The sequence below is a fragment of the Sphaeramia orbicularis genome, chromosome 8 (assembly GCF_902148855.1).
Source record: "Sphaeramia orbicularis chromosome 8, fSphaOr1.1, whole genome shotgun sequence".
In the NCBI taxonomy this organism is placed as follows: Eukaryota; Metazoa; Chordata; class Actinopteri; order Kurtiformes; family Apogonidae; genus Sphaeramia; species Sphaeramia orbicularis.
In genome coordinates, this window is record NC_043964.1 from 39,184,832 (window position 1) to 39,209,232 (window position 24,401).

General features: G+C 38.2%; 1 protein-coding gene across 2 annotated transcripts; it reads left to right on the forward strand.

Moving 5' to 3' along the window:
• Window positions 1–1,493: 1,493 nt before the first annotated feature.
• LOC115424739 (retinoblastoma binding protein 6) lies at window positions 1,494–23,817 on the forward strand. Of its 2 annotated transcripts, none has more exons than XM_030142146.1 (19): window positions 1,494–2,030; window positions 5,702–5,807; window positions 7,409–7,451; window positions 9,465–9,512; window positions 9,643–9,722; window positions 9,935–10,028; window positions 11,225–11,367; window positions 12,881–13,053; window positions 13,142–13,245; window positions 13,478–13,630; window positions 14,579–14,742; window positions 15,263–15,362; window positions 15,442–15,556; window positions 15,701–15,743; window positions 15,835–16,152; window positions 17,020–17,151; window positions 17,891–19,831; window positions 19,934–20,060; window positions 21,474–23,817. In XM_030142146.1, exons 1-19 carry the CDS (start codon window positions 1,865–1,867, stop codon window positions 22,713–22,715), a joined length of 5,292 nt encoding a protein of 1,763 aa, XP_029998006.1. In that variant the 5' UTR covers window positions 1,494–1,864; the 3' UTR covers window positions 22,716–23,817. The 2 variants fall into 2 exon arrangements, with proteins under 2 accessions (XP_029998006.1, XP_029998007.1); XM_030142147.1 differs by having other exon boundaries at window positions 9,468–9,512.
• The last annotated feature ends 584 nt before the right edge of the window (window positions 23,818–24,401 follow it).

The following is a 24,401-nucleotide window of genomic DNA, read 5'->3' on the forward strand; positions in this document are numbered from 1 at the left end:
CAATATAAAGCTGGTAGGCCTAGCTACCTCAAATCTGCATTTAAATACAGTATGAGGAAAAGCACTTGAATGCAACTAACGACTTTTATTGGGTAAGAAAACGCAGATGCATAGGGGACATCTCTAGAAGACGTTTCAGAGATCAGTCCCAAAAACAAGCCTTTTCTGATGCAACACACTATTTGTGTTTCATTGAACCTATCATTTCTCAGTCATACAGTAGTGCTGTGTCATGCACCAACAGCTTAAATAAAGAGAATTTTCAGATCATTTGCATGTTGAGGATTCATTTTATTTGCGTAGTTTTCTCAGTAAAATCTGTAGAATAGTAGGAGTATATATCACGTACATTTTGACCTGAGATGACACTAATTTGCAGCAACAGCATTTTCCTACCATGCCCCATGGTCGTGGAATAATCTTCAAAAAACTGTAAAACTACATACACCCATTTCTGTTGATGATTTTAAAAGTATCATGGAGAATGCAGTAAAAGAGGAATGTCACTATTTTCCTTGATGCTATTATGGTTGAATATTTGTTATTGTGTTTATAAACAAACAAACAAACAAACAAACAAATTAATTAATTAATTAATCAATAAATTAATTAAAATATTTGATAGAAGCTCTTATAAACATTGGATTATTTATTTATTTCAGAAATCATATTCTTCCTCAAGTAGCAAAAAAAAAAAAAAAAAAAAAAAAAATCTTGATGACATTATGGTTGAATAGTTGTTATTGTGTTTGTTTGTGTTCATTGTGTATCGTGTATGTGTTTTATGTTGTTTGGACTTTGTATGGCCGCTATCTTGGTTAGGTCTCCCTTACAAAAGAGATTCCTAATCTCAATGGGACTTCCTGGTTAAATAAATGTATAAATAAATACATAAATAATAGATGCTCTTATGAACATTTATTTATTTGTTTGTTTGTTTGTCTGTCTGTCTGTCTGTCTGTCTGTTTGTTTTAGAAATCATATTCTGCCTCAAGTAGCAAAGAAATAAGGTAAAAATAAATAAATAAAAAAGGTAAAAATAGATAGATAGATAGATAGATAGATAGATAGATAGATAGATAGATAGATAGATAGATAGATAGATAGATAGATAGATAGATAGATAGATAGATAGATAGATAGATAGGATAAAGTAATAAATTATTCATTTAGAAATCATATTCTGCCTCAAGTAGCAAAAAAAAAGTACAAATAAATAAATAAATAAATAAAATATTTGATAGAAGCTCTTATGAACATTTATTTATTTATTTATTTATTTATTTTAGAAATCACATTCTGCCTCAAGAAGCAAAAAAAAAAAAAAAAATCCTGACCAAGACGCAGAAAACTGTGTGAATTAAATGCCTGCTGATTATTCATTTAGCGGTAGTGGTGCGGCGTTTGGGTTAACTTTGATTGTCGGAGGTCGGATTTTGTGGAGCGGACTTGAACGCCTCGTCAGATGGTGCGTGCACTGTGCTGACGCGCCGTTGCTTGTGGAAACAGCTGGTGGTTTCTGTCAGGCAACACCTCGGATTCTCAGCAACATTAGCAGGAATAAAAGTTGACATTAGCGTCGAAACTCATTGAATGCGTTTGGTTTGGAGTCTGTGCTAGTGTTCCAGCAGACGCCGGGAAATGTCATCCTCTGAACGCCACTTTATTAGACAGTTGTTAATTAACGACCTAGCTTGTTAGCGGTTAAAGCAGTGACGTTCGACGCAGCCTGCTGCTAACGCCGGCTAGCTAACTTTAAACACCGTAAAAAAAAAAAAAAAAAAAAAAAAAAAAAAAACAGGCTTTAACTCACCTGTCGGCCCTGCTTTTGCTGTTTACCGAGGGGTTTTGGCTCAGTTGCAGCATGTCTCATGTTCATTATAAATTCTCCTCTAAACTCAGCTACGACACGGTGGTGTTTGACGACCCGAACATCACGCTGAGCGACCTGAAGAGGCAGATCATGGGCAGGGAGAAGCTCCGAGCCGGGGACTGCGACCTCCAGATAGTCAACGCACAAAACAAAGAAGGTAACACTCAACTATAAGTGTGGTTTTGTTTGTTTATTGACGGTTGAGCCGCAGGTTGTCTGTGTGAACTTTGGAAGAAAAAAAAAAAAAAAAACACGTGGTCCAGGTTTGACAGCTGTCTGGTCCTGGAGAGGGGCTGCGTCACCATTTTCAGCCTGACGGGGGTCCTGATCCAGAAAAGTCAAGCCAGGACAAAAGGCTCTGATGAATGGCTCACATTCCTGCTGCATTAACACTCCATGCTCTTAATTAAACAGCAGGGACAGTGGAGGATCAGCACAAGCACTGTCATGTAAAAGTAAAGGTGAAGTCTGAGAGAAGATGTGGGTTAAAAATAGCAGAGAACAGCCATGACCATAAGATAAGTGCAGTCAAACATACAAACACAAGCAGAGGAAATGTTGCATTAGAGCACAGGTGTCAAACTCATTTTAGTTCAGGGGCCACATTAAGCCAAATGTGGTCTGAAGTGGGTCGGACCTGTGAAATAATAACAATAATATAGAAATAATGTCAACCCCAAACTTTCCTCTATGTTTTAGAGCAAAAAAGTAAAATTATGCAATGAAAATGTTTACATCTACTAACTATCCTTTAAAACAGGGGTCTGCAACCTGTGGCTCCAGGGCTACATATGGCTCTTTAGCATCTCTCTATGACTCCTTTGGCCAAAAAACACAAGGAACATTTTAACATGAACTGCATGAGTCATTACTTTTTAACATTGTTATCGACCTAAATCTATTCTAACTCTGTCCATCTGCAGAAATGTGCAGGCTTTACATGGAATGAAATCATTTTTTCAAAGCATAAAAACCAAAATGGATTATTTTCTTCCCAAATTCAAAACAAGATGCTCAATTTGCATTTGGTTGTGGTTTGTAAGTAAGCCACTATACATGAAAGTTGCGCTTTTTCTCCATTGAACAACATAATTATGTTTTGGAAATAGTGTCCATCATTTTAAAAAATGTACAGATCTTGAATGTTTTCTTTCTTGTAGTTGTACAATTTCATAAATGCACCACACATTGCATTATTGCAATGGAAATACAAAGTTAAAAAGCAAACTAATCCCAAATAGGCTACAGCAGAGCAGCCACCTCATTGTAAAATGTAGATGGGTTTAAAAAATTTTTTCATGGCTCTGGTCAGATTTCTTTCTTTTTTTCAAGACAAAAATGGCTCTTTAGGCTTCAAAGGTTGCCGACCCCTGCTTTAAAACAATGCAAATAACAAGAAAAAACTGAAGTTCATTTAGAAAAATAAGTGCAATTTTAACAATATTATGTCTCAGTTTATCCTTTATACATGTAAACTACAACAAAGTGGATCAACAGATACGCAAAAAATGTAAGAACAGACAGGATATTGGTAAAATTACACTTGAGACATTTCAAAATGTGCATATTTGTTCAGGTTATTCGTGTTTTTCTGAAATGATAGCTTATTTTTGTGTAAATACAATAAAATGACATGCAAATGTTTACATTTACAAAGAGAAAAATTTGGAGTTGTGAGTATTTATAGGTTGTTATGATAGTATTTTTACTGAATTTAATCTGCAGTGGGTCACACTGCAGATTAAATTGGTCTGTATGTGGAACCTGAACTAAAATGATTAATATCTTCAGTGTAATTTTTGCATTTCACAAACTCATCCCAGGGGCCAGATTGAACCCTCTGACAGGCCAGATTTGGCCCCCAGGCCGCATGTTTGTCAAACATGCAGCCCGGAAGCCAAAACTGGCCCGCCAAAGGGTTCAATCTGGCCCCTGGAGTGAATTTGTGAAATGCAAAAATTACATTGAAGGTTTTAAAAATCAAGGATATTAAAATCGTTTTAGGTCAATTCAATCTAAAGTGGGTCAGACCAGTAAAATACTATCATAATAACCTATACATAATGAAAATTTCAATTTTTTCTCTTTGTTTTAGTTTTAAAAAAGTAAAATTACAGAAAAATGTTTACGTTTACAGACCAACCTTTTACAATAAATGTGAACAACCTGAAATGTCTTAAGAGTTGTATGTCTAATTTTACCAATTTTCTGCCTGTTACTAAATGTTTTGTGTATTTGTAGATCCACTGTGATCTGTAAGTTATAATGTACATGTATAAATTATAAACTAAGGCATAATATTGTTAAAATTGCTCTTTTTTTTTTTTTTTAAGAATTTTCAGGTTCGTATTTGTTTATGTTATGTTCAAGTACTGTTCGTAGATGTAAACATTTTCATCATGGAATGTAACTTTTTTTTTACTCAAAAAATAGAACAAACTTTGGAGTTGACATTATTTATAAATTGTTATCCTTTTATTTATATTATTTTACTGGTCCGACCCACTTTATAAAATATTAGGCTGTATGTGGCCCCTGAACTCAGATGACTTTGACACCCCTGCATTAGAGTAAAGATGATAAATGTACCTTAATAGAAAGGCTATTGAGCAGTGATGGATGAAGTAAAAGAACTAGCACATTGAAAATACAAGTAAAAGTTCTGAATACAACACCTTACTTAATATGTTTTCAAGTATAGGCAAAATGTATGAAAAATATAACTAGTCAACAATTGTTCCTTTTATTTTACTCTAATATGTGATATTTTTTATTCATATTACTGCTGCATTTACTGGAATGTTGGTGGTTTAATCTACAGCAATGCATCATGTTCTTTAAATCCCTGTATCAATGTAACACCACTGTCCAGAAGCAGACTTTATTTTCATGACTTAAGCACTTGTGGCCAAATGTTTGGGGAATTGCACAAGTTTTGTTTTTGCAAAATTTGCTGGGTTTTTTTTGTTATTTCCATATGTTTATGAGGTTTATTGGAGAACAACTAGAAGCATTATATTGGCTGTTAGGATATAAAGAAATTTAATGACAAGTCACATTTAATCAAAAATCTCATTTGTGTCATTCCTCAAACTTTTGGTTTTGGTCAGCACATGTGGAAACACTTGGTTGATGAAGGAAGAAGTTGAAAAAATGTTCTTTAAAGCCAGACATGTGTAGTGCAATTTAAAAAAACAAAAACAAAAAAAAAACAAAACAACAACTATATTTACTGACATAGATTGAGGTTCAACTATTAATCTGCAAAAAAAGAGGAAACATCCAACTACCTCAAATCTGCAGTTAATTAATTTATTTCAATTTAACTACTTTTATTGTTTAAGAAATTCATATAGCTTTGTTTCAGTGTTAAACTCACAAAATTAGCCTTGTCTTGTGTACACTAAGTATGACTCAATACAGGAGGAGTAATGTATCACACCCTTTGTGTTTCATTTATCATTTCTCAGTACTACAATAGTGCTGTGTCATGCACCAGCAGGTCAAAGAGAATTTTCATGTCACTTGCATATTTAGGATTTATTTGAGTGGTTTTCTCAGTAGAATCTACAGAAAGCTAGAACAAGTGTATTTTGAGTTGAGATGATGCGTAATTTGCAATCAACAGGTTATGTTTTTAGAGACCATATTTTGACACAAGTATCTAAAACACAAATAACTTTGGGTTTTCAAGAAGATGACTATGATTAAAGAGCCTCTGATTAGCATAAAGATGAGAGATTTCCTTTTGTTCCTGAATATTTATCTACATCTCAAACTTGAAATGTTTTTCTTTTCTTGACACTCACCCCCGCCTCCCCTCCCCAGAGTATACAGATGATCAGGGTAGCATACCCAAAGGCTCTTCTGTCATCGTCAGGAGAATCCCCTTCAGCGGAGTAAAGCCCAGCTCAACTGGAAAGACCCACAACACGTAAGTGTACTGTTTTTGTCAGGTTTGGCACATTGGTGAATTTCTGCACTGTTATTAGTGTTCCCATCCCTGCTATTGCAAAGGCTTCAGACTCCACCCTGCCTGAGAGCTGCTACCTGGTACCAGCCTATCGCTGACAGTATATAATCAGATTTTGATGGTAACCCAGAAGCCCCTCTGTTTTCAAGCGCAACAGAGGTTAAAATATGGTAAATTCATACAGAAACCTGTTGCAAAATCAGGGTGTTGCATAATGTTTTCATGAGCAAATATGCTCAAACTCTTGGAGAAAGGGAAATAGTGTGACTAACTCCATGTCGACGAACACAGGGATTACTCAGATATTAGTCGGGCTTAGACAGGAGAGCCAGCATTGGTGTGGGTTTTATGCATGGAAAGCAGGAAAAGACCTCACTGGAAGAGCTAGTGGTCATGTGATTAGCCCCGTCAGCACCACGCAGACTGGTGGAGAGCAATGAAGAATGAGTGTGTGAGTGTGTGTCGCTGCAGCAAAATCACCTGCCCTGGCAGACTCGGTCAGTTTGGAATAAGCGTCATCTTTGGGAGTTTCAAAGAGTTTTACAGTTGACTCTTTATTGATAAGAGATGGCAGATAAACTTCCAAGGCAGTTTTAAGGAAGGAAAAGCTTTCCTTGTTTTTTATGGTTACATTTTTGACCAGTGTAACAGTACATACAAAGGAGTGGATTTCAGTGCATTCATTATACATTGCCTTTTATTTTACACAACCCCCCTCATGCACAAACCAACCCCAAGGCCCTCTGAGAAGGGGCAACAGCAGGAATAAGAGCAGTATAACAAAGTCTCTGGGCAGTAGAAAATTAAGTACAAGCAGTAACAAATCTGTCATATACAAAAAATATTAACTGAGCCAACAGAAATAGAAGAGAATAAAAATAATTAAATAAATTAAAAATGAGAGAAAAAAAATTGACATAGCTTGGATATTAGGCATTACATAGATGTACCAAATGCAAAAATAATTGGTAGACAGAATGAATTAAGACAAAAAAAACAACACTTAAACACAAAATAGAGAGTAGGATGGAGTTATGAGAGATCGGTCTGAAGGCAGTGTTCGTTAAGATCGAAAGTAATCCAAAAAAGATTGCCATTTACTAAGAAAGTTGAGGAACCTTGTAGTGAGAGTCTAAACTTTTTGAATTTGGAAGGAAAAGCTTTCTGAGGAATGCTTGATCACTGTTTGCTCTGCGTTTGTTCCTTTACATACCTGCCACAAATGAAGAAAATGTGACGTCAGATATTTTTAACAATTTTAATGGGAAATGTAGGAATCAGAGGTAGAAGACACAGATTCATAGGAATACGATTACACAACAATAGCATCATGTGGTTTACTACAGAGCACACGTCTACATCTGATATTCTTCATCAGAGTTGCATCTGACGGTGTGTTCACTGTGTTTATTAATGTTAAATACTGTTTAGTGTGTGGAAAAGTAGAGCCATTAAAGAAGTACTATATGATAAATAAACATTTTGGTCATGCCAGTCTCAACTGTAGCTTATCGTGCATAATGTTAAAAATGTGTTTTGTTTTTTTTTCTTCTTTTTTTCAGTGGGCGTTCAGACTCTCATCACAACTTTGGAGCCTTCAAAGCAGTATGTAACCAAATCAAACCCCTAAGCACCCCCAAACACACACATTTGTGCGTTTTTTTCTAGAAATGTTATGTTACACCTCTCTCTACCACAAATATCTTAAAAGTTCATCGTACTTTCAATAATAAATATCTGAAATTTAATGATGTCTCGGTTTAATGTGTGTAAACAAATAAAAACATAATCAAGATAATAAAAACCTCTTTTTCCTCTATTCAGTTTGAGTTCCTTTTGTAATGAGGAAGTTGTTCAGTATTTGAAGGAGCTCATTGGTAAAACGGTTAATTGAAAAGCCATTTGCCAAAACTGGTGGTTACAGAAACAGTGGTGCAGTATTTGCACCATCTGAATCTTACAGAAACATCAGTAGTAAAATAAACCTTGAAAAATGAACCATTGGGGAAAAAAAAACATTTTAACTGTAAATTAAATAAACAAAAAACAAAACATATTTCCCAAATGGCATTTCCAGTAAAGCTGGTATTTTAACAAGCTGCTGTGAAACCAGGCGGTGTTCATTGAATATTTACTATCTGATGTATCTGTGGGTGTTCAGAGCTGCTCGGGCGGGTCAAGTATTATCAAGCCGGCCTGGTATTCACACAGCTGATAAACCCAACTGTTGTATGGCTCTGCTGACACTCGTAATAAGCCAATAGAGCTGTTTCATCCACAAGCTGCTGCAGCACGTTTTCACTTATTCATTTTATCTTCATCTCAAGTATCTTACAACATTTAGAAAAGTACTGTTTAGTTAGTTTGATCGGTCTTTTTTTTTTACTTCTATGAATTTTTTTGTACATTTGAAGCGGTTTTAGTAATTTTGTAAAACAGATCTTTATGTTCCCCAAATGGTGTAGCTGTGTTAAACTATACAGAGGTCGTGCAGATTTTTAATAACGCCAACAAACACTTCAAATCCAGTAAAAAATAAATGTTATGGGAGAAAGTATATAACAAATCTATAAGAGAAAATCCCTTCAGTTGTATAAAGAGAGAATCCATATGAGAAAAGTTGGGGTTATAGTCTTCATTATTTTCATTTGTCCATGCTGATGATTTTGTAGTTTTGTCTCTGGTTCTGAAATCTAACTCAGATGCCTCTAAAAAGGTTTGTCATGCTCCAGTCTGAATTAGTGTGGACTGATTTTGACCTGATTCTCTTTCTGGTTTCTCAGCAGGGCTGCCACTCTTCTTAGCGTTTTGAGTCGGTTGGACTTTGCAAACATATTGCTTTTGCCTTTTTTAAAAAAAAAAAAACCCAATAAAGTCATTTGTATGAATCTGCTGTATCTGTATTTGTTTGACTTGAGTTGACAAAGGAATGCTGTGTGGCACAACCACAGTCAGTATTAGACAGGCACACACTGTTATGAATGTTTTTTAACCTGTTTTTCTACACAAAAGAATAGAGTACAGTTGAGATATCAGGTCATTTTGCATAAGGGTAATGAAACCATCCTGAGTACCTATTTTGGGAGGAACTGTACAACTGAAAGGAAGTGGCAGTGATTGAAAAACTAGGGTAATAGTTTTACATTGTATTTTAGTCTAGTTTGGTTTTCAGTAGCTTTAACAGACATTTTTACATTTGCTCTGTGGTAATAATAATAAAAAGCAGACATTCTACCATTTAAACTGTTGGATGCTGTTGTGTTCCTGTGAGAAAAAATACCACACTAGTTAGGATGTGGATACTGCCATTCCTTTCATATAAAATGTACAATAAGCACATTTGTAAAATGCAAGTGAGCTGACAAGTACTACGAAAGTGACTCTTTTTTTCTTGGTTCACATTTATTCCAGCACAGTAGAGCCAAAACAAACCAGATGCTTCAAGATCTGAGGTTATGTGATGAGCAACACAATGCATAATAATGCATTATGTTGATCTGTTTTGAGTGTCTTTTCCCAGGTCTTAGTTTTTCTTTTTACACATACTGCTCCAAACATCTCCTCAGACATGTACCCTAGAAGCTCCTATTGCTTCACTGACTGTATGTTTAATTCTAGCAGATGGATAATCCGAGTACAACAGGAGTCCTGCCCTTTTTGTCCGAGGTACTCTCCACATGATTTATTATTTGTCTTGTTCGTGTGTGCCCTAATGAGTCATTTTTTATGAAACCCAGATCCTCCTCTTTGACCTAACGTCTTTGTTGCTCAAGTACTTTCTTGTGTGTGCATGCAGATGGCTATCCTTGATAACATGGATGTCTCAGAGGAAGATAAGATCAAAGTCTTGAGTCAATCCATGTATGATTCCTCAAAGTGAGTCATTCCTCTTAATGCTTACATCCATGATTGTGAAAGTTAGGCTCATCATGTTCTCATCTCTCACCTTCTAGACCTTATTTTGTCTTCATCCCACACTGTTTAACCTCCTTTATCATTCATCATTACTTTCTTGCCTCTTGTTAGTATTTCATGTGTCTCATCATTTCTTCATCGATACTTTTTAAGAGTGTTTTCTCTGCCTGTAGCTACAAGAAGTGTGGTGCTGGTCTTCCTGCAAATTACACCTGTTATCGTTGTGGGTCCACGGGACACCACATCAGGAACTGTCCTAGCGTTGGGGTGAGAAAGAAACATGTAACACAGGGTGTCCATAAAGTCTCTTTACAATTAAATACATGTATCAGAAAAGCAAATGAATAGACAAATCTGTGGAAATAATTACAAAATGGAAAGTAGATATTGAAGTTTTTTGGGTTTTTTTTTGCCTCAATTCACCTCTATATGGGAGCCATTAGTTGCCTGAAGCATATCCAGATGGTACTGGATTTGTTCCATGTTGGCTGTTTCATAACCTCATCAATGGCATCAGTGATCTTTGGCTTCAGGCCATTGATGTCCTGTATCTTTGTTCAATATGCAATATGTTTAACATAACCACATAGAAAAAAAACCTGGGCAGTGATATCTGGTGAATGAGGTGTCCAGAGAATTAGACCATCCCTTCCACTTCACCGGTCTGGAAATGTTTGATTTAGTAACCCACCAACATGCAGTCCCCAATATGGTGGTAGACCATCTACCTGGAAAATAATGGTTGGTTGAAGGTTCATCCAGTTGTGGTTCCACGTATTCAGTCAAAAGTCAAGGTTAACATTTGCACTAATTGATCTCTCATTGACGAAAAATGGACCAATGATTCGATTGCACGTGATCCCACGATGTGATTAAAACTTTGATAAGCACTGATTACATAGAACAAATCTGATTAACATATCTCATCACTTGTAATATTCATTCATTCATTCATTTTCTGAACCTGCTTTATCCTCACTAGGGTCACGGGGGTCGCTGGAGCCTATCCCAGCTACTTATGGGTGAAGGCGGGGTACACCCTGGACATGTCACCAGTTCATCACAGGGCTTACATATAGAGACAAACAATCACTCTCACATCCACACCCATGGGTGATTTAGATTAACCCATTAACCTATCAGCGCATGTCTTTGGATGGTGGGAGGAAGCCAGAGTACCCGGAGAGAACCCACGCAGACACAGGGAGAACATGCAAACTCCACACAGAAAGGCCTACGATGGGATCCAGCTCAGGAACTAGAGTTGGCTATTTTCTAAAGTTAGAAAGATCCCTTGTAATACATTTTTTTAAACTGTTGAGAGACTTTGTGGACACCCTGTATTTCTTAAGAGAGGCAGGTTTGCACAAATGGTTCTCCTCTGAGAAGAAACTAATTTTGTTGGTGCATGTTTACATTTCCTCATCCATTTCATGTACAGTATGTGTGTCTATGTTTCGCAGCAAGATAAAACTTCAGAAGCCCCCCTGAGGATTAAGAGGAGCACAGGCATCCCTCGTTCCTTCATGGTGGAGGTTGATGATCCAGGCATTAAAGGAGCCATGTTAACCAACTGTGGACGTTATGCTATTCCTGCCATTGACGCGTGAGTGTGGACAAAAGTTTTATAAACTGCATCCAAGGTGAAAACTGAAAGGATGCTTAAACACTGGTTTTTGTGGAGTCTGAATGAATGCGGAAAAAAGAAAGAGTATAGAGAGTACTTGTGTTTCCAGATTACTGTCTCATAATGTTTAAAAAAAGGTTTTTCTTAGTGTTTGAAGCATGTACTCAAAATGTTTACAGCTGTATTTGCTCTGATGTCATTTAACGCAAGACAAAGGCACATGTCATGACAGTGAACACACACTGATACACAGCACTGTTGTAACACCTGTTGCTCACTTTTCGACATTGAAGTGTGAAGTCAGAGTTCACAGTATGCAAATGGTTGGAGGTTTTCTGAACAATTCCTGGAAAATACCAAATTTATTAGACCGTTTTGCTAAATCCCAAAATGGGTGCCATAAATTGAAAAAGAAAGCTATGTTGCAATTGTGAGATGTGTCTTGTTACTATATCCTCTGCACCCAGTCACCATGTTTTTGGTTGAGCCAAACATTACAACATCTTTTATTTAGCCAAGTAGGCATAGGCATTTTTACAACAATGAATAAAGACTAATATACAGTACAAATGAGTCAATACAGCATGCTTTTGAATACATTAAAAGGTCAAGAACCAAGTTAAGATGAGTTTAAGATGATTGTAGTAGAATTTAAGCACTAACTGCGTTGATGAAGAGCAATATTTTCTTAATATTTTCAGACTTATTATCAATGACAGTACTGTAAACCAGTGGTTCTCAACCTTTTTTGGCTCATGACCCCATTTTAACATCACAAATTTCTTGCGACCCCAGACATTCAAAACGGAGACATTTTTTTTGGTAAAATTAATTTGTTTTGGATCATGTAATAGTTTGCTATACTATGTTGCAAATAAACGTTCGTTTTAGATGACATTTAGTCTATATAATGTATATTATCATGATGGAGGCAGAAAAGCCAGGTGTAGATTACTGCATAAAGTGATAATTTTATTTTCCTTGTTCAGGATATGTACAGTCAGTCCAGCTTGGATTTACAAGGCTGACAATTAATACTGAAGAAACAATAACTCAAACTATGAATTATGAAAGAGCTGCAGCATCTGAAAACGACCACAATGAACATTTGACAGATAAACAGTACCACAGTGCTTCAGTTTCAGCTTCACAGTTTGTCATGTCTTTTATCTCTTGTGATTGTCTCTCTCAACTCGCCATATATTTTTTATTAGTACATTTTTTTAATTATTATTTTATCAATTACTAGAAATCTCAGGTGACCCCATTTGAATTCCAGGCGACCCCACATCGGGTCCCGACCCCAAGGTTGAAAAACACTGCCGTAAACACTTGTACATTGTGAAACCTTGACTCACCTCATTAAGTGATGAACCTACCAGTGCACACTGAGGCGGTCTAAAATGGGAAAATATGGAATGGACATTTTTTTAAAACCCCGCAAACAGTTACCTTTTAAATTCTGACAAATTGAGCTGTTGTCTTTCTGTAGCAAAGCATATGCTGTTGGTAAGAAGGAGAAGCCTCCATTCTTACAGCAGGAGCAGCCCAAATCAGAGGGTGAGGACAATCCTGTACCCGATGAGCTCGTCTGTCTCATCTGTCGGGACTTGCTGAATGACGCAGTGGTCATACCCTGCTGTGGAAACAGCTACTGTGATGACTGTAAGTGTCTGCTTAGCACACACCTCAAGAAAGTTCTTCTATCTGAGTCTTCATTTTTACATTTCTGCTGATTTCATGTCTTGCTTAGGTATTCGCTCTGCCTTGCTGGATTCAGAGGAACATGTCTGCCCCACCTGTAACCAACTGGAAGTCTCTCCTGACACCCTAATAGCAAATAAATTCCTCCGTCAGGTGATTGGACTTTTGGATGACGAAGTGTTATTACAGATTATGTAATGTTTTTCTTTCTCATTAGAGAAATGTCATGACATATAGTAATTTGAGATACTTTTAGATGTGCTAATGCTAGATGCTATGTGTGTGTGTGTATGTATTAGGATTGGGAAAACGCAGAGACCAAATTTCCCTAAGGGGATATGAAAGTGATTTAACCTTTGATATCTGTTTTTATCTTCCAAAACAGGCTGTGAATAATTATAAAAAAGAGCAAGGCTACACGAGAACCATCAGAAGAACATCCTGCCCCTCCCAGTCCCAAACCCCAACCACAACACCAAGTCCTGTTCCTACCCCGCCCCCTCTTTACTCACACATCCAACCTCCGAAGCCTCAACAGGTGAACCTCTTAATGATGGGTTTAGGCTTGAAGTAAACACAGTAATTACTGTTTTCTGTTCACAATCAGACATTTATCGGTTCAGCAACACAGTTTCTATTTAACCTACTAACATATAGTGTGTCTATTAAAGGTCCCAATGAGAAATGTTATTTGTTCATCTGATTTTGTTTAGAGGTTTACTGTCCACACATACACAAGTTTTTTTTGTGTTTTTAATTCAAATCTGATCTTTTCTTCCCCTTCCACCCAAGTGCTTTTAAAAAGAAAAACATCCATGCACATGAAAATGTTGAAAATACAGCCGAGGCTGTGCCAAGGCCATGTCAAATAATAATATTGTACTCTTTGATATTACAAGCAAAAGAAAATCCACAAGGCCTCACTGTCACTGGAGTTCACCACTTCAATAATAGTCTTAAATTTTTTATAAATATATGGCCTTGTTTGATAATCAGTCTTTTTTTTTTTTTTGTTTGGTTTTTTTCCCCCCTGGATTAATAGATTAATACTTTGGCTGATAAAACATCTCAAAATGGTCCAAAGGTCTTTCTGATTGAAGATTATGGTGTATTTAAATGTCCACAACCCTAAGGTAATTGTGTTCACTATCACAGAGAAGGAAAGAAACACAAAATATTTACATTTAAGAAGCTGGAAACAGTGATTTTTTTCTTTAAAAATGATTCAAACAGATTTTCAGTTATCAGAATAGACAACAAACTATACTACTGAGCTTTATTCTGCAGTGGCAGAATAAAAAGTGCAGTGTTCCAACAGGGTTTCATTGACCTGAAGCTGGGTTTGCACTTGGATGGAAGACCAAAACACACATATATGACTATGTTTTAGAAATACTTGTGTACATGTGGACTAAATATATTTTTTGTCATGTGCTCCGTTGGGTTTTGATCTCTGCAGTTCTATTCTTGTTGTCTTCCCCTTTAGGACCCTTTACTGCACTGTTCAGAGGCTACAGATCCACCATCAGTGTCTCAGGAGTCTGACACTGCTCCCATAGTAACAAGCCCTGTCTCAGCTTCCAACACACCCACTACCTTTCTCCAGCTTGAGGAGAGCCATGTGGAGTCACCTGATAAGTGCACGCACAGGTAAATACACTCCTGATCAAAATCTCAAGACCAGCCAAAAACTTGCAAGAATTTACATTTTGCAGTGTGAATACCTGACAGAAAATGACACAGACATATTTTTGCACAGATTTTGGTTTTTAAAGGCTGTGGTCTTAAACTTTTGATGGCTTATGAACAGCGTATTTCAGTTTAATTGTTGTTTTCAATAAATTGCTTACTCAAAATTTTTTTGCTCTCACTCCCCATTTCTTCTTTTTGCATTTTGAAACTCTGCTTAGAACCTTCTGAAGATCCAACAGTGCAAAATTCTTGCAATTTTTCAACTGGTCTTAAGATTTCGATCAGGAGTGTATGTGTCATTGCTGCTGCTTCTCTTGGCTTTTCAGCTTTCAGCTTTTTATTTGGACTTATGTACAGTATTTACAAGGTTGTTAAAATACACAGAAAAGTGGAGAAGTTGAACATTTGGTGTCGTCTACTTATGGCAGTGGGGTGGATTTTAGCACTGAGACTGGCTTCATCTGTACTGTTTATTTAGAGAGGATGATGGAGGTACACACAATGCTCCAGCAGGTTCCCCTTCTGTGTTGGTTTCAAACACAGTCTCAACTAGTACTCCATCACAGCTCATACCACTGGTAAGGACACACACTTACACATATTGATAAACTGAATGCAGCAAAATTTTCCTTTATTAAATATGATCTGTCTGTGTAGGTTACCGACCCTCCGGTGGTGGACCAACCCCAGTCAGTTACTGTACACCCAGACCAGTCCTCCCAGTCTGCAGGTGAGAGGCAAACAGACCTGCTGTCCACCACTGAAACATGCGGTCAGTAAGAAATGTGCCTTTCTGTCTTTTTTTTTTACACTTTGAGTGATACAACAGTGAACTAATTTCATATGCTGAAGACTGAAATAACATCACTAGCACACATAAAGAGTACTGGAAAATAATGTCTCTCTTGATCCAAAGGTCTAGCATCAGCACATTCTGGGCAGACAGCCTGCTGGGAAAGGTCAGTGAAGAGTATCGGTTTAGGTGTTCTGCATTGTGCCTGAAGATATATTCTAAAGATGTCTGATTCTTTATCATGTATTTCCCCACAGCTCCTCCTCCTCCTCCACCTTAGTTTGTCCCAGTGGAAGTTGGACTAAATTCAGCGCTCAGCAGCTCCCATCCTCCTCATCCCCATATTCAGCTGCTCAGCCACCTCTCTATCCCCCTGTCCAATTTCACACGTTCCTCCGGGCACAGCAGCCCCTGAGCAGTTACCCACCTGTTTACCCAATGACCACACCCCTCTGGACTCTGCCAACCCCCAGGGCTGCTCCTATCCCTTCCCTATGCTCTTCCCCCTCCACCTCCTCCATCGCTTCACTCATCCCAAAGGAGTGGTTCAGGCATCAGAGACAGAAAAATGAAAGGTAAATGAGAGCTTTTCTACCCTGCATTTTTCCAAGAAATCCATAAATTTGAAAATTGTCTTTCCATTATGTCAAGCTGCAGAGAGCATTTAGGGACCTGTTGTGAATTTCTAGTAAGGTATGAGCACAGTATACTAATAATGTAAAATATACAGCCCAGCCAAAAAAATATAAAAAAACAAATGGTTCCGACCCTTCCATTGTATAATTACTGTGGTGATTAATATGTTTCAGCTATAACAACTTTTTTAACTCTAACTGAGTCAGTGAATACTTCTTACTTGGGTACATCAGCGTGAGAAAAAAGGGAAATTAAGTGATACCCATCATGCCTAGTACCTACAGTACAAGCCCGTGGGGGCAGTGTTATGATCTGGGGTAGCTTCATTTGGTCAGGACTAGGTTCTGCAACATTATGTATCCAAAATATGAGGTCAGCTGAACCTGAATAGACTGAATGACCAGGTCAGTGGATTTTTTTCTTCCATATTCCAAGATGACAATGCCAGGATTCATCAGGATCAGATTGTGAAAGAGTGGCTCAGAGAGCATGAGACATCATTTTCACACATGGATTGGCCTCTACAGGGTCCAGACATGAACCCCATTGACAATCTCTGGAATGTGATGGAAAAGACTTTACACAGTGGTTCCAACTCCCTCATCAAATTACATGATCTTGATTGTAAATGAATGCAAGTCTGGGCAGAAAATAAATGTGCTGTTTGCTGTGATATTACATCAACATTGCTTAATATAAACAATGCCACACTGAATGTATCCCATACAAAAAAATATGAAATATTGGTTATTGTTTGCCATGTGCATAATTTCCATGTATTGGTTTGTACTCTATTTGTCACTCAGGTCACCTCACAGAGGATCTACTTACAGACACTCATCCTCTCAGTCAAAATCTTCAAAGTACAAGTCTTCCCGCTCTTACTCACGCTCTTCAAGTAGATCCCGTTCTCGTTCCAGATCCCAAAGCAGATCAAGGTATTTTTCTTATCTTTTCATTTATTACACCATGTTGAAAATCAATTTTTAAGAATTCAGATACAGATGTTTATTTTCAGATTTTTCTGTTTGATTTTGTAAGATTCTGGTGCAGATCTAATCATGCACAATCTCTACATTTTTTGTTTCAGTATTATCAGCTACTATAAAGGTTTAAAAAGAAAATGAACGCTTTTGGATAAATACTGGGAAAAGAGAAGATAAATAACATTTTACATCAAAAGTGTCATGACAGCTCATATAGCCTGACACTCTGTTCTTTATTGAAAGTTTTCTGTCTAAGTTTTGCATGAACTCACATGTGTTGGAGCCTGTGTTGTGCTGGTACCCAGACATCTGTAGCAATATACAACTACATTTTAAAGCTAATGATATGTAGTGTTGAAGCTGAAGAGAAGGAGAGAGGCGCTGAAGAGGGAACATAAGTATTTTCATGGAAAATAAGTATGTAGAAATCAGTCAGTTGTGGCTGTTGTCATACATAAAGGCAGCCAAGACTATGGTAAGTTCATTAATGGAGCTGGCTAATGCACAAGGCTCCCTGCACAAAACAGACTCTTTCACACACTTCACATAAGTACATGTGAGTCTACCATAGTACACTTTACAAATATGGGCTTTCTGCAGTCTCTTTCTTTAATACAGTATATGATGAGGGTAAATGAGGTATAAGGTTATACCTTGAAATACATGACTCTTGTCTCTTTTTTTTCACCAGGCCTCCTTCACCCAAATCAAATCACAGAGACAATGCAAGCCGCTATCATTCCTCCCATTCCTATAACTATGGTTACAAACACTCACGCTCCCCGACTCCCTCCTCGTCATCTTCATCAAGGGTACATCATCGTTCCAGGTCACCATCGGATCAACGGAAAAGCCAGCACCACAGCCGCCATCACAGTAGGAGGTCTAGCTCAAGAAGCTCCAGCTCCAGGAGGAGAGGGAACTGCTCATCTGCATCAAGCTCCTCCCACAGAGAAACAGGAAATTCAGAGTGGAATTTAGATGGTTACCTGCAGTGGAAACAGGAATACAACGAGTGGTGTGAGAAATATTTCAACAGCTATGTTGGCCATTTCCATCAGCTGCCACCTCCTCCACCCACACCTCCTCCTCAGCCGCACTGGGGGAAAAACTCAAAGAAAAACTACCACCCACACTCTGGTCACTCTTTCCGGAGGGATGGGTACTCACCTGCCTCTCAATGGTCTAGCGAGAGCCACTCCCCTCCATCGCAGTCCTCCAGCGAAAGCAGCTCCATGTCATCCCAGTTTTCCAGTGACAGTCGCTCGACGCCATCCCAAACATCCAATGATAGTTGCTCCCCTCCTTCGCAGTCATGCACTGACAGCTACTCTGTGCCATCCCGAGAGGGAGCTCACCTGGGAGCTAACTCATCAACAAAAGACAGAAAAGAGGTGGAAATGCAACAAATTAAAGGTGGCAAGCCGGTAACCACAAACATTGTGAGAGACAAGCAGCAGAACACTGGAAGGGACGCCTACGTAGAGGACAGTCCAGCACAGGAAGAAACTACCAGTGATGCCTCACAGCTAGACCAACCTCCTCTAAAACCAGATAAAAATGTAGATAAAGGCTGTGAAAGGAAAAAGAAGGAAAAAAAGACTTCAGATAAGGAGAGAGGATCGAAAAGAGGAAAAGATTTTGACTCTAGGCGGGATATGGAGAAACATTACAAAGTAAAGTCTAGTCGAGGGGCAGGTAGCACAGATTCAGACAGAAACAGACGCCCTAGAGGCAGTAAAACTCCTGACTCAAAGTCAGAGAGAAGCAGAAAGAGGAAGGGTGATGATATGCAGAGAAATGAAAGTGAGAAAATTCTTACTGAGGATCATTGCAGGGAAAGCCTAAAAACCAAACTTACAGAGGAACCTCAGACACATGAGAGTGAATCTCCAAAAAGATTTGACAGAGATAAAAAGAAGAAAGAATTTTGGAATGCTCAACCTGCCTCAGAGGAAGACATCTGGGAGGGAGGAATAAAAGTGAAACCACAAAAGAAGATAAGCATCAATATCAACCTGGATGGGAAAAGAAAGCAGGAGGATACAGAAAAACACAGCCAGTCTTCTTCAGAGAGGATTGAAGGAAAATCACAGGAAACAACAGAGGATATTAATCACGGAGAGGAAAAGGAAAAGTTAAACAGAAGAGAGACAGACCTTGATGTAAATGCAAGAAGTGACTCTGTCAGAGAAAAGAAGGTTGTGTTTGAAAGAAAAATAAAACCAGATGGAGAGACAAGAGAGAGATTGGAGAGAGCTGCCTTCAGAGATAAGAAAAATGAGATGTGGGATTCATTCATAGGAGAAGATGGTGTTGGAGAGAGGAAAGGGACTGGAGAAGAGGAAGAGTTTGACTTATGGCACTGTGCCCTCAGAGGAGTGAAAGAGGAAGAAGATAAAACTGTCCTGGGCCAAGGAGGACAAAAGAGGAGAGCAGAGAAAGAACACAAAATGGGGGATGATGGCAGAAAGACAGACACAGGAGACCTGCCCTTAACTCATCAGAAAGAATGGATAAATGAAGACACCACAGGACAACAGAGGAGGATGAGTATAGAAGACGAAGCTCCTCCATCACAAAGAAGCAGAAACTGCTGTGACAAATTAAACCCAGCAGTGGACAACAGCAGGTTAGAACAGTGCAGCACTATCCCTAATATCTAATAGCTTCTCAGTGATCTCATGCTTTTTTTTTTGCATTTCCACACTGTCTTTTGATTCTGTTTGTGTAGGACTAGCTCTTCAGTGGGAAAGTTTGGAGGTGAGCATCATCACAGGACGATGACAATGGTGAAAAGTCTCAACGAATACACAGAGAGCAGAGCAGCCGGGAAACTGGACGAGCTCATACTCACACAGGTGTGTTGGGTTGAAGAACAGTAAAACATCACAGATCCATCCAAACCAAGAACTATAACTAACAGAATAAGATTCTCTATACATCCTCCAGCTGACACAAGCAAAAATAAGGGGCTTCGTTTTTACCACAGCTTTTCAATAAGAGGGAAAGAGCTGGAACACACTGACAGTTTCACTATTTTTAACAGTGCAAACAGATTGGACTAACTTTTTGACACTGCTGTGTCTTCAGTGAGGGTCAGAAGCAACCTGCAGGCAGTTTGAAATCAACCTAAATTTGTTTGAATTTCTAATTGGGTAGCTGGTTGACATGAGATTCAAGTTTATTGGCTAATGACACCAAGGAAGTTACCAGTATCCAAGTAACAAATGTAAGAAGACATAGAAGGGGACATACCTTCTGTTGTTCATAGAAGGCATGTCTTCTTACAGAGTTTTTCTCCTTTTTGTTTCAAGAACTATAACTGTCATGATAATGGTATGAGCATCCACCTCACTGATGATGAATGCAGTGCTTGCTCCAGCTGTGGTCTAGATTTTAACAGTTAATCTGAATTTGATGTAGCTTTTACTTATCTGCCTCTTATTCATAATGGGAATGAGTAATATAATACAGTTTGGAAGCTGAGCAATTCAGTTAATACAATGAAGTACAGTCAGCAGCAGTGATGGTAGAAGAGAGTATTGACTGTGTTGTGGATTTTATTGGCCTTTTGAGAAAATACCAGTGAAACAGTTTTTTTGCACATGGAGAAGTGGCTTAATAAACCCATTTTTGGCCTTTTTGAATAAAGCAAAGAAATGTGTTGACTAAGTTTGCAGTCTCAACAATAGATGAAAAATATTAATTTTGGGGCTTATGCACAGCTGGAGGACAGCATGTGGTTGGCACCACTGTTTGCAGAACATTATCACTGCATTCACAGTTTTATTTATAGCTCTTGGAGTGGACCGCCCTCTACTGCTGTATGTTGTGCTCATGAATACAAAGTTGCATTTGTTCTGCACGAGGGGGGTGGATTAAATAAAGAGTCTTGAAACATATTCTGTTCACAAACTGTATTTCTTTGGCCTCACACAATTGTGATGCACAGTGAGTGACAGAACAATGGCTTCTTTTCCTATTCTTATCAATGAGCATATGTTGGAAAAAAAAAAAGCTACATCATGTGATGGGCTGTGCAAATGTGACATGTTGTAATGGCCTCTAAATTCAGATGTGTGTTTGATTGACTGACATGGATTGAGTGTTTATTTCATTCATTATATCAATCTGACAGTGATGTGACTCTACCCCCCCCCCCCCCCCCCCGACTTAGAATGAATTTGACCTATACATTGATAGTTATTGTTATTGCTCTTTGTGTGAAGAGTAAAGCTTTAAGCCATTTACATGTGAACTCTTCGTCCCAGGTCCCCCACTCCAGATGGGATAAGGAAGAATCCGAGGGGGAACAAGACAACGGAGAGACCGAAGCTCAGACTTGCAGTTTTCCTTCACCTCGGCCTCCAGTATCAGCGACTCCAGCGGACAGGAAAACAGAGGGAGAGAATGAGTCTAAGCAGCAGAGGTTAGTGGAGTTGGACAGGGACAGGGCCAGAGCAATGGAGAAAAGAGAGGGCATGGAAAAAGAAGGCAAGTCCAGTTTAGAAAGAAATGTGGCTCCCTCTAGTGGTAAACACAGAACTGACAGCAGCTTCAACACTGATAAAAAGAGGGAGGAGAGGGACAGGGAGAGTTCAAGGAAAAGGCAAAAAGAGAGCAAGAGCTCAAAAGAAAAGATAAGGGAGAAAGAGAGAGGGAGAGACCGGGAAAGAGAAAGCAGGAACAGCAGTACATACTCTACTCACTCCTCTTCAACCTACAATTTCATTCAAATCTTAGAAGAAGATGGGAAGAAGAAGTTGTATGAGGCAGCGAGGAGAGAGAAACATCAAGAGAGAAACAAGAACAGAGAGAGGAGTTCCTCATATTCTGCCTCTGGGGGAAGCAGGGAAAGCCATTCGATAAGCAGAGCGGCAGAACTGCTCAGTCATAATATGCACAGAGCACACAGAAACCTGCTGCAGGACTTACAATGCAAAGTAAAAGACGAGGAGTCCAAACACCCAAGCCACCAGTCACTACATTCCCACTCCCGTAGTCAGGGCAGGGAGAGAGGCCTACTCCACTTTAAACCACCTAGAGAGAGCAGTCCTGATTGGGAATCAACATACACCCCCCCTAAAGATCAGTGGAAGCATAGAAGGCAGTGCCTATCAAGTCAAGACTTGAGTTTAGAGAGAGGGGGAGAGAAAGAGGAGAGGACAAGAAATGAAAGTGGCCGAGAGAGAAGGGAGTGGAGCCCATGGAAGGTGGATAAAGCAATGAAAGGTAACAAGCAGGAGAGACAGATGAGACGCAGTGAGGAAGAGAGGTCCAGCAGCAGCATCAGTTCACCAGCAAGCCTGGAGGACAGCAAGGACAACAGGGGAGACGAGAAGAAAAGACAAAAGACACATAAAAAGGAGAAAAGACATCCAACCTCAGAGCTGGAAGAAGTGGAGCTGATGAATTCCATAAAGAAGAAAAGCAAAGAAGGAGAGAAAAAGGAAAGTCGTGGAGAGACGGACATTTGGTGGAAAGAGGAGGAGGACTCAGTAATGTTAACTTGACTGTCAAAGAAAATGTCTGATTTACTTGAATTAAGTTTTTCCTTTCTCTGTTCAAAAAGTGCCTGGCTTTTGTTTTCCTTTATTGCCTTTTGTTGACCAGGATCCTTTTTGCGCCACATAAGATCTGTCGTGTCTCTTCTCTCAGATCCGCATTAATTATCCAAAATGAAAATGATTAAATTGCATAGGAAAAGCACTTTTAACTTTGAAGAATGTGAAAGAAATCAAATATTAACCCTTTGGTTCTTTATTAATTATTTTAAGTTACCAAATGATTATGGTATCACTTTATATTAAGGTTTACATATTAGTTACATATTAGCTCTTTATTAGCCAATATAATACATTTATTAATACCTTATTTTGCATTACCATATTCTACCAACAATTAGTTAACAGTTTCAATCAAGATCCTCCAACTTACTGCTATTTATGATCTTAATGTGCTATGTTTAACATAGGCTTTACTACCTTCTTAGAAGTGAGTAAAGCATATTGAGATTGTAATTAATCTACAACAACTTAACTAATAGCATTAAGCAGTAATTATAAACTTAGCAATTGATTTTGAAACTGTACTTTAAAGGTGAAGCAGTTATAGAATACATTTAGTTAATTACTAACTAAGAAAGAGCCGATATGCTAGTAATGTCATGCTGATAAGCAACTACTTAATGATGATAATATGTTAACCTTGGTATAGAGTGTTGCCAAACAAGGAATAAATATATTATTTTAAGCTCAAGGAATTTGCACATGCTTACAACTTGCTCAGGACTGCCACCAACTGTGATTCATATTTGTTGAACCGGTGACGTTACAGCATTGTATTAAGGATGATCTGACCAGATGTCAGTCAGTAAATTTATTTGCCTCTCACAGGAGCATAGAAGCGCATGCAGAAGAAAGATTTGTGATTAATTTCAAACTCACACTGTGAATATTTATGATTTGAACCTCTGTTTTTCTTAATACTTTTGTAAGTGTTTAATTTAAAAAAAAAAAAAAAAAAGAAATCAGCTGCTGTATGGAACAATAATTTACCAGAGGGAATTTTAGTTTTTCCTGTTTTGAAGGAAATAAAATGAAACATGTAAAATGATGTTTTTGGTGGTTGTTTTATTTCCCATATAATCTTTTTTTTCCTGTATTTTAGTGTACCAATATGTTCAAAATTGGGCTAAATATTTTACTTTACATGCACATAATGGCTTACTGTCTTACAAATATATAACTTGAAAACTGTTAAAACATACTTTAAGTACACCTCAAGGTCATTCAGACAGACATTTAGTGATTTCTTGATTGATTATTTGAAGAGACGATGCATTGCATGAATGATCCTTAAAGTCTCTTCATAACTGTCTCGTAGTTCTATTGCTTGTCTTTGTCCCTCTGCTTGTTGTCATCTTTCCACCCCACTCAGAAATCCAGCCAGTGCATAAGTACAGAGCACCTCGCCCCCTCCCTGCCCTTCATCCACCGCTGGGCTTACATCCAGGTAAGGATGCTGAAAAACACTTAATTCATGACACCAAACTCAGCTATTGTTGCCGGTTTTTGTTGGTACCATATGTAGGAACATGTTAAAGGACATATTTTTAAAAACCTGTTCATTGTACCTGCTGTCTGCTTTGGCTTGTGCTACTGTACCCAGTCTGTGTTCTAGTCTAAGCTTGAAGTGTT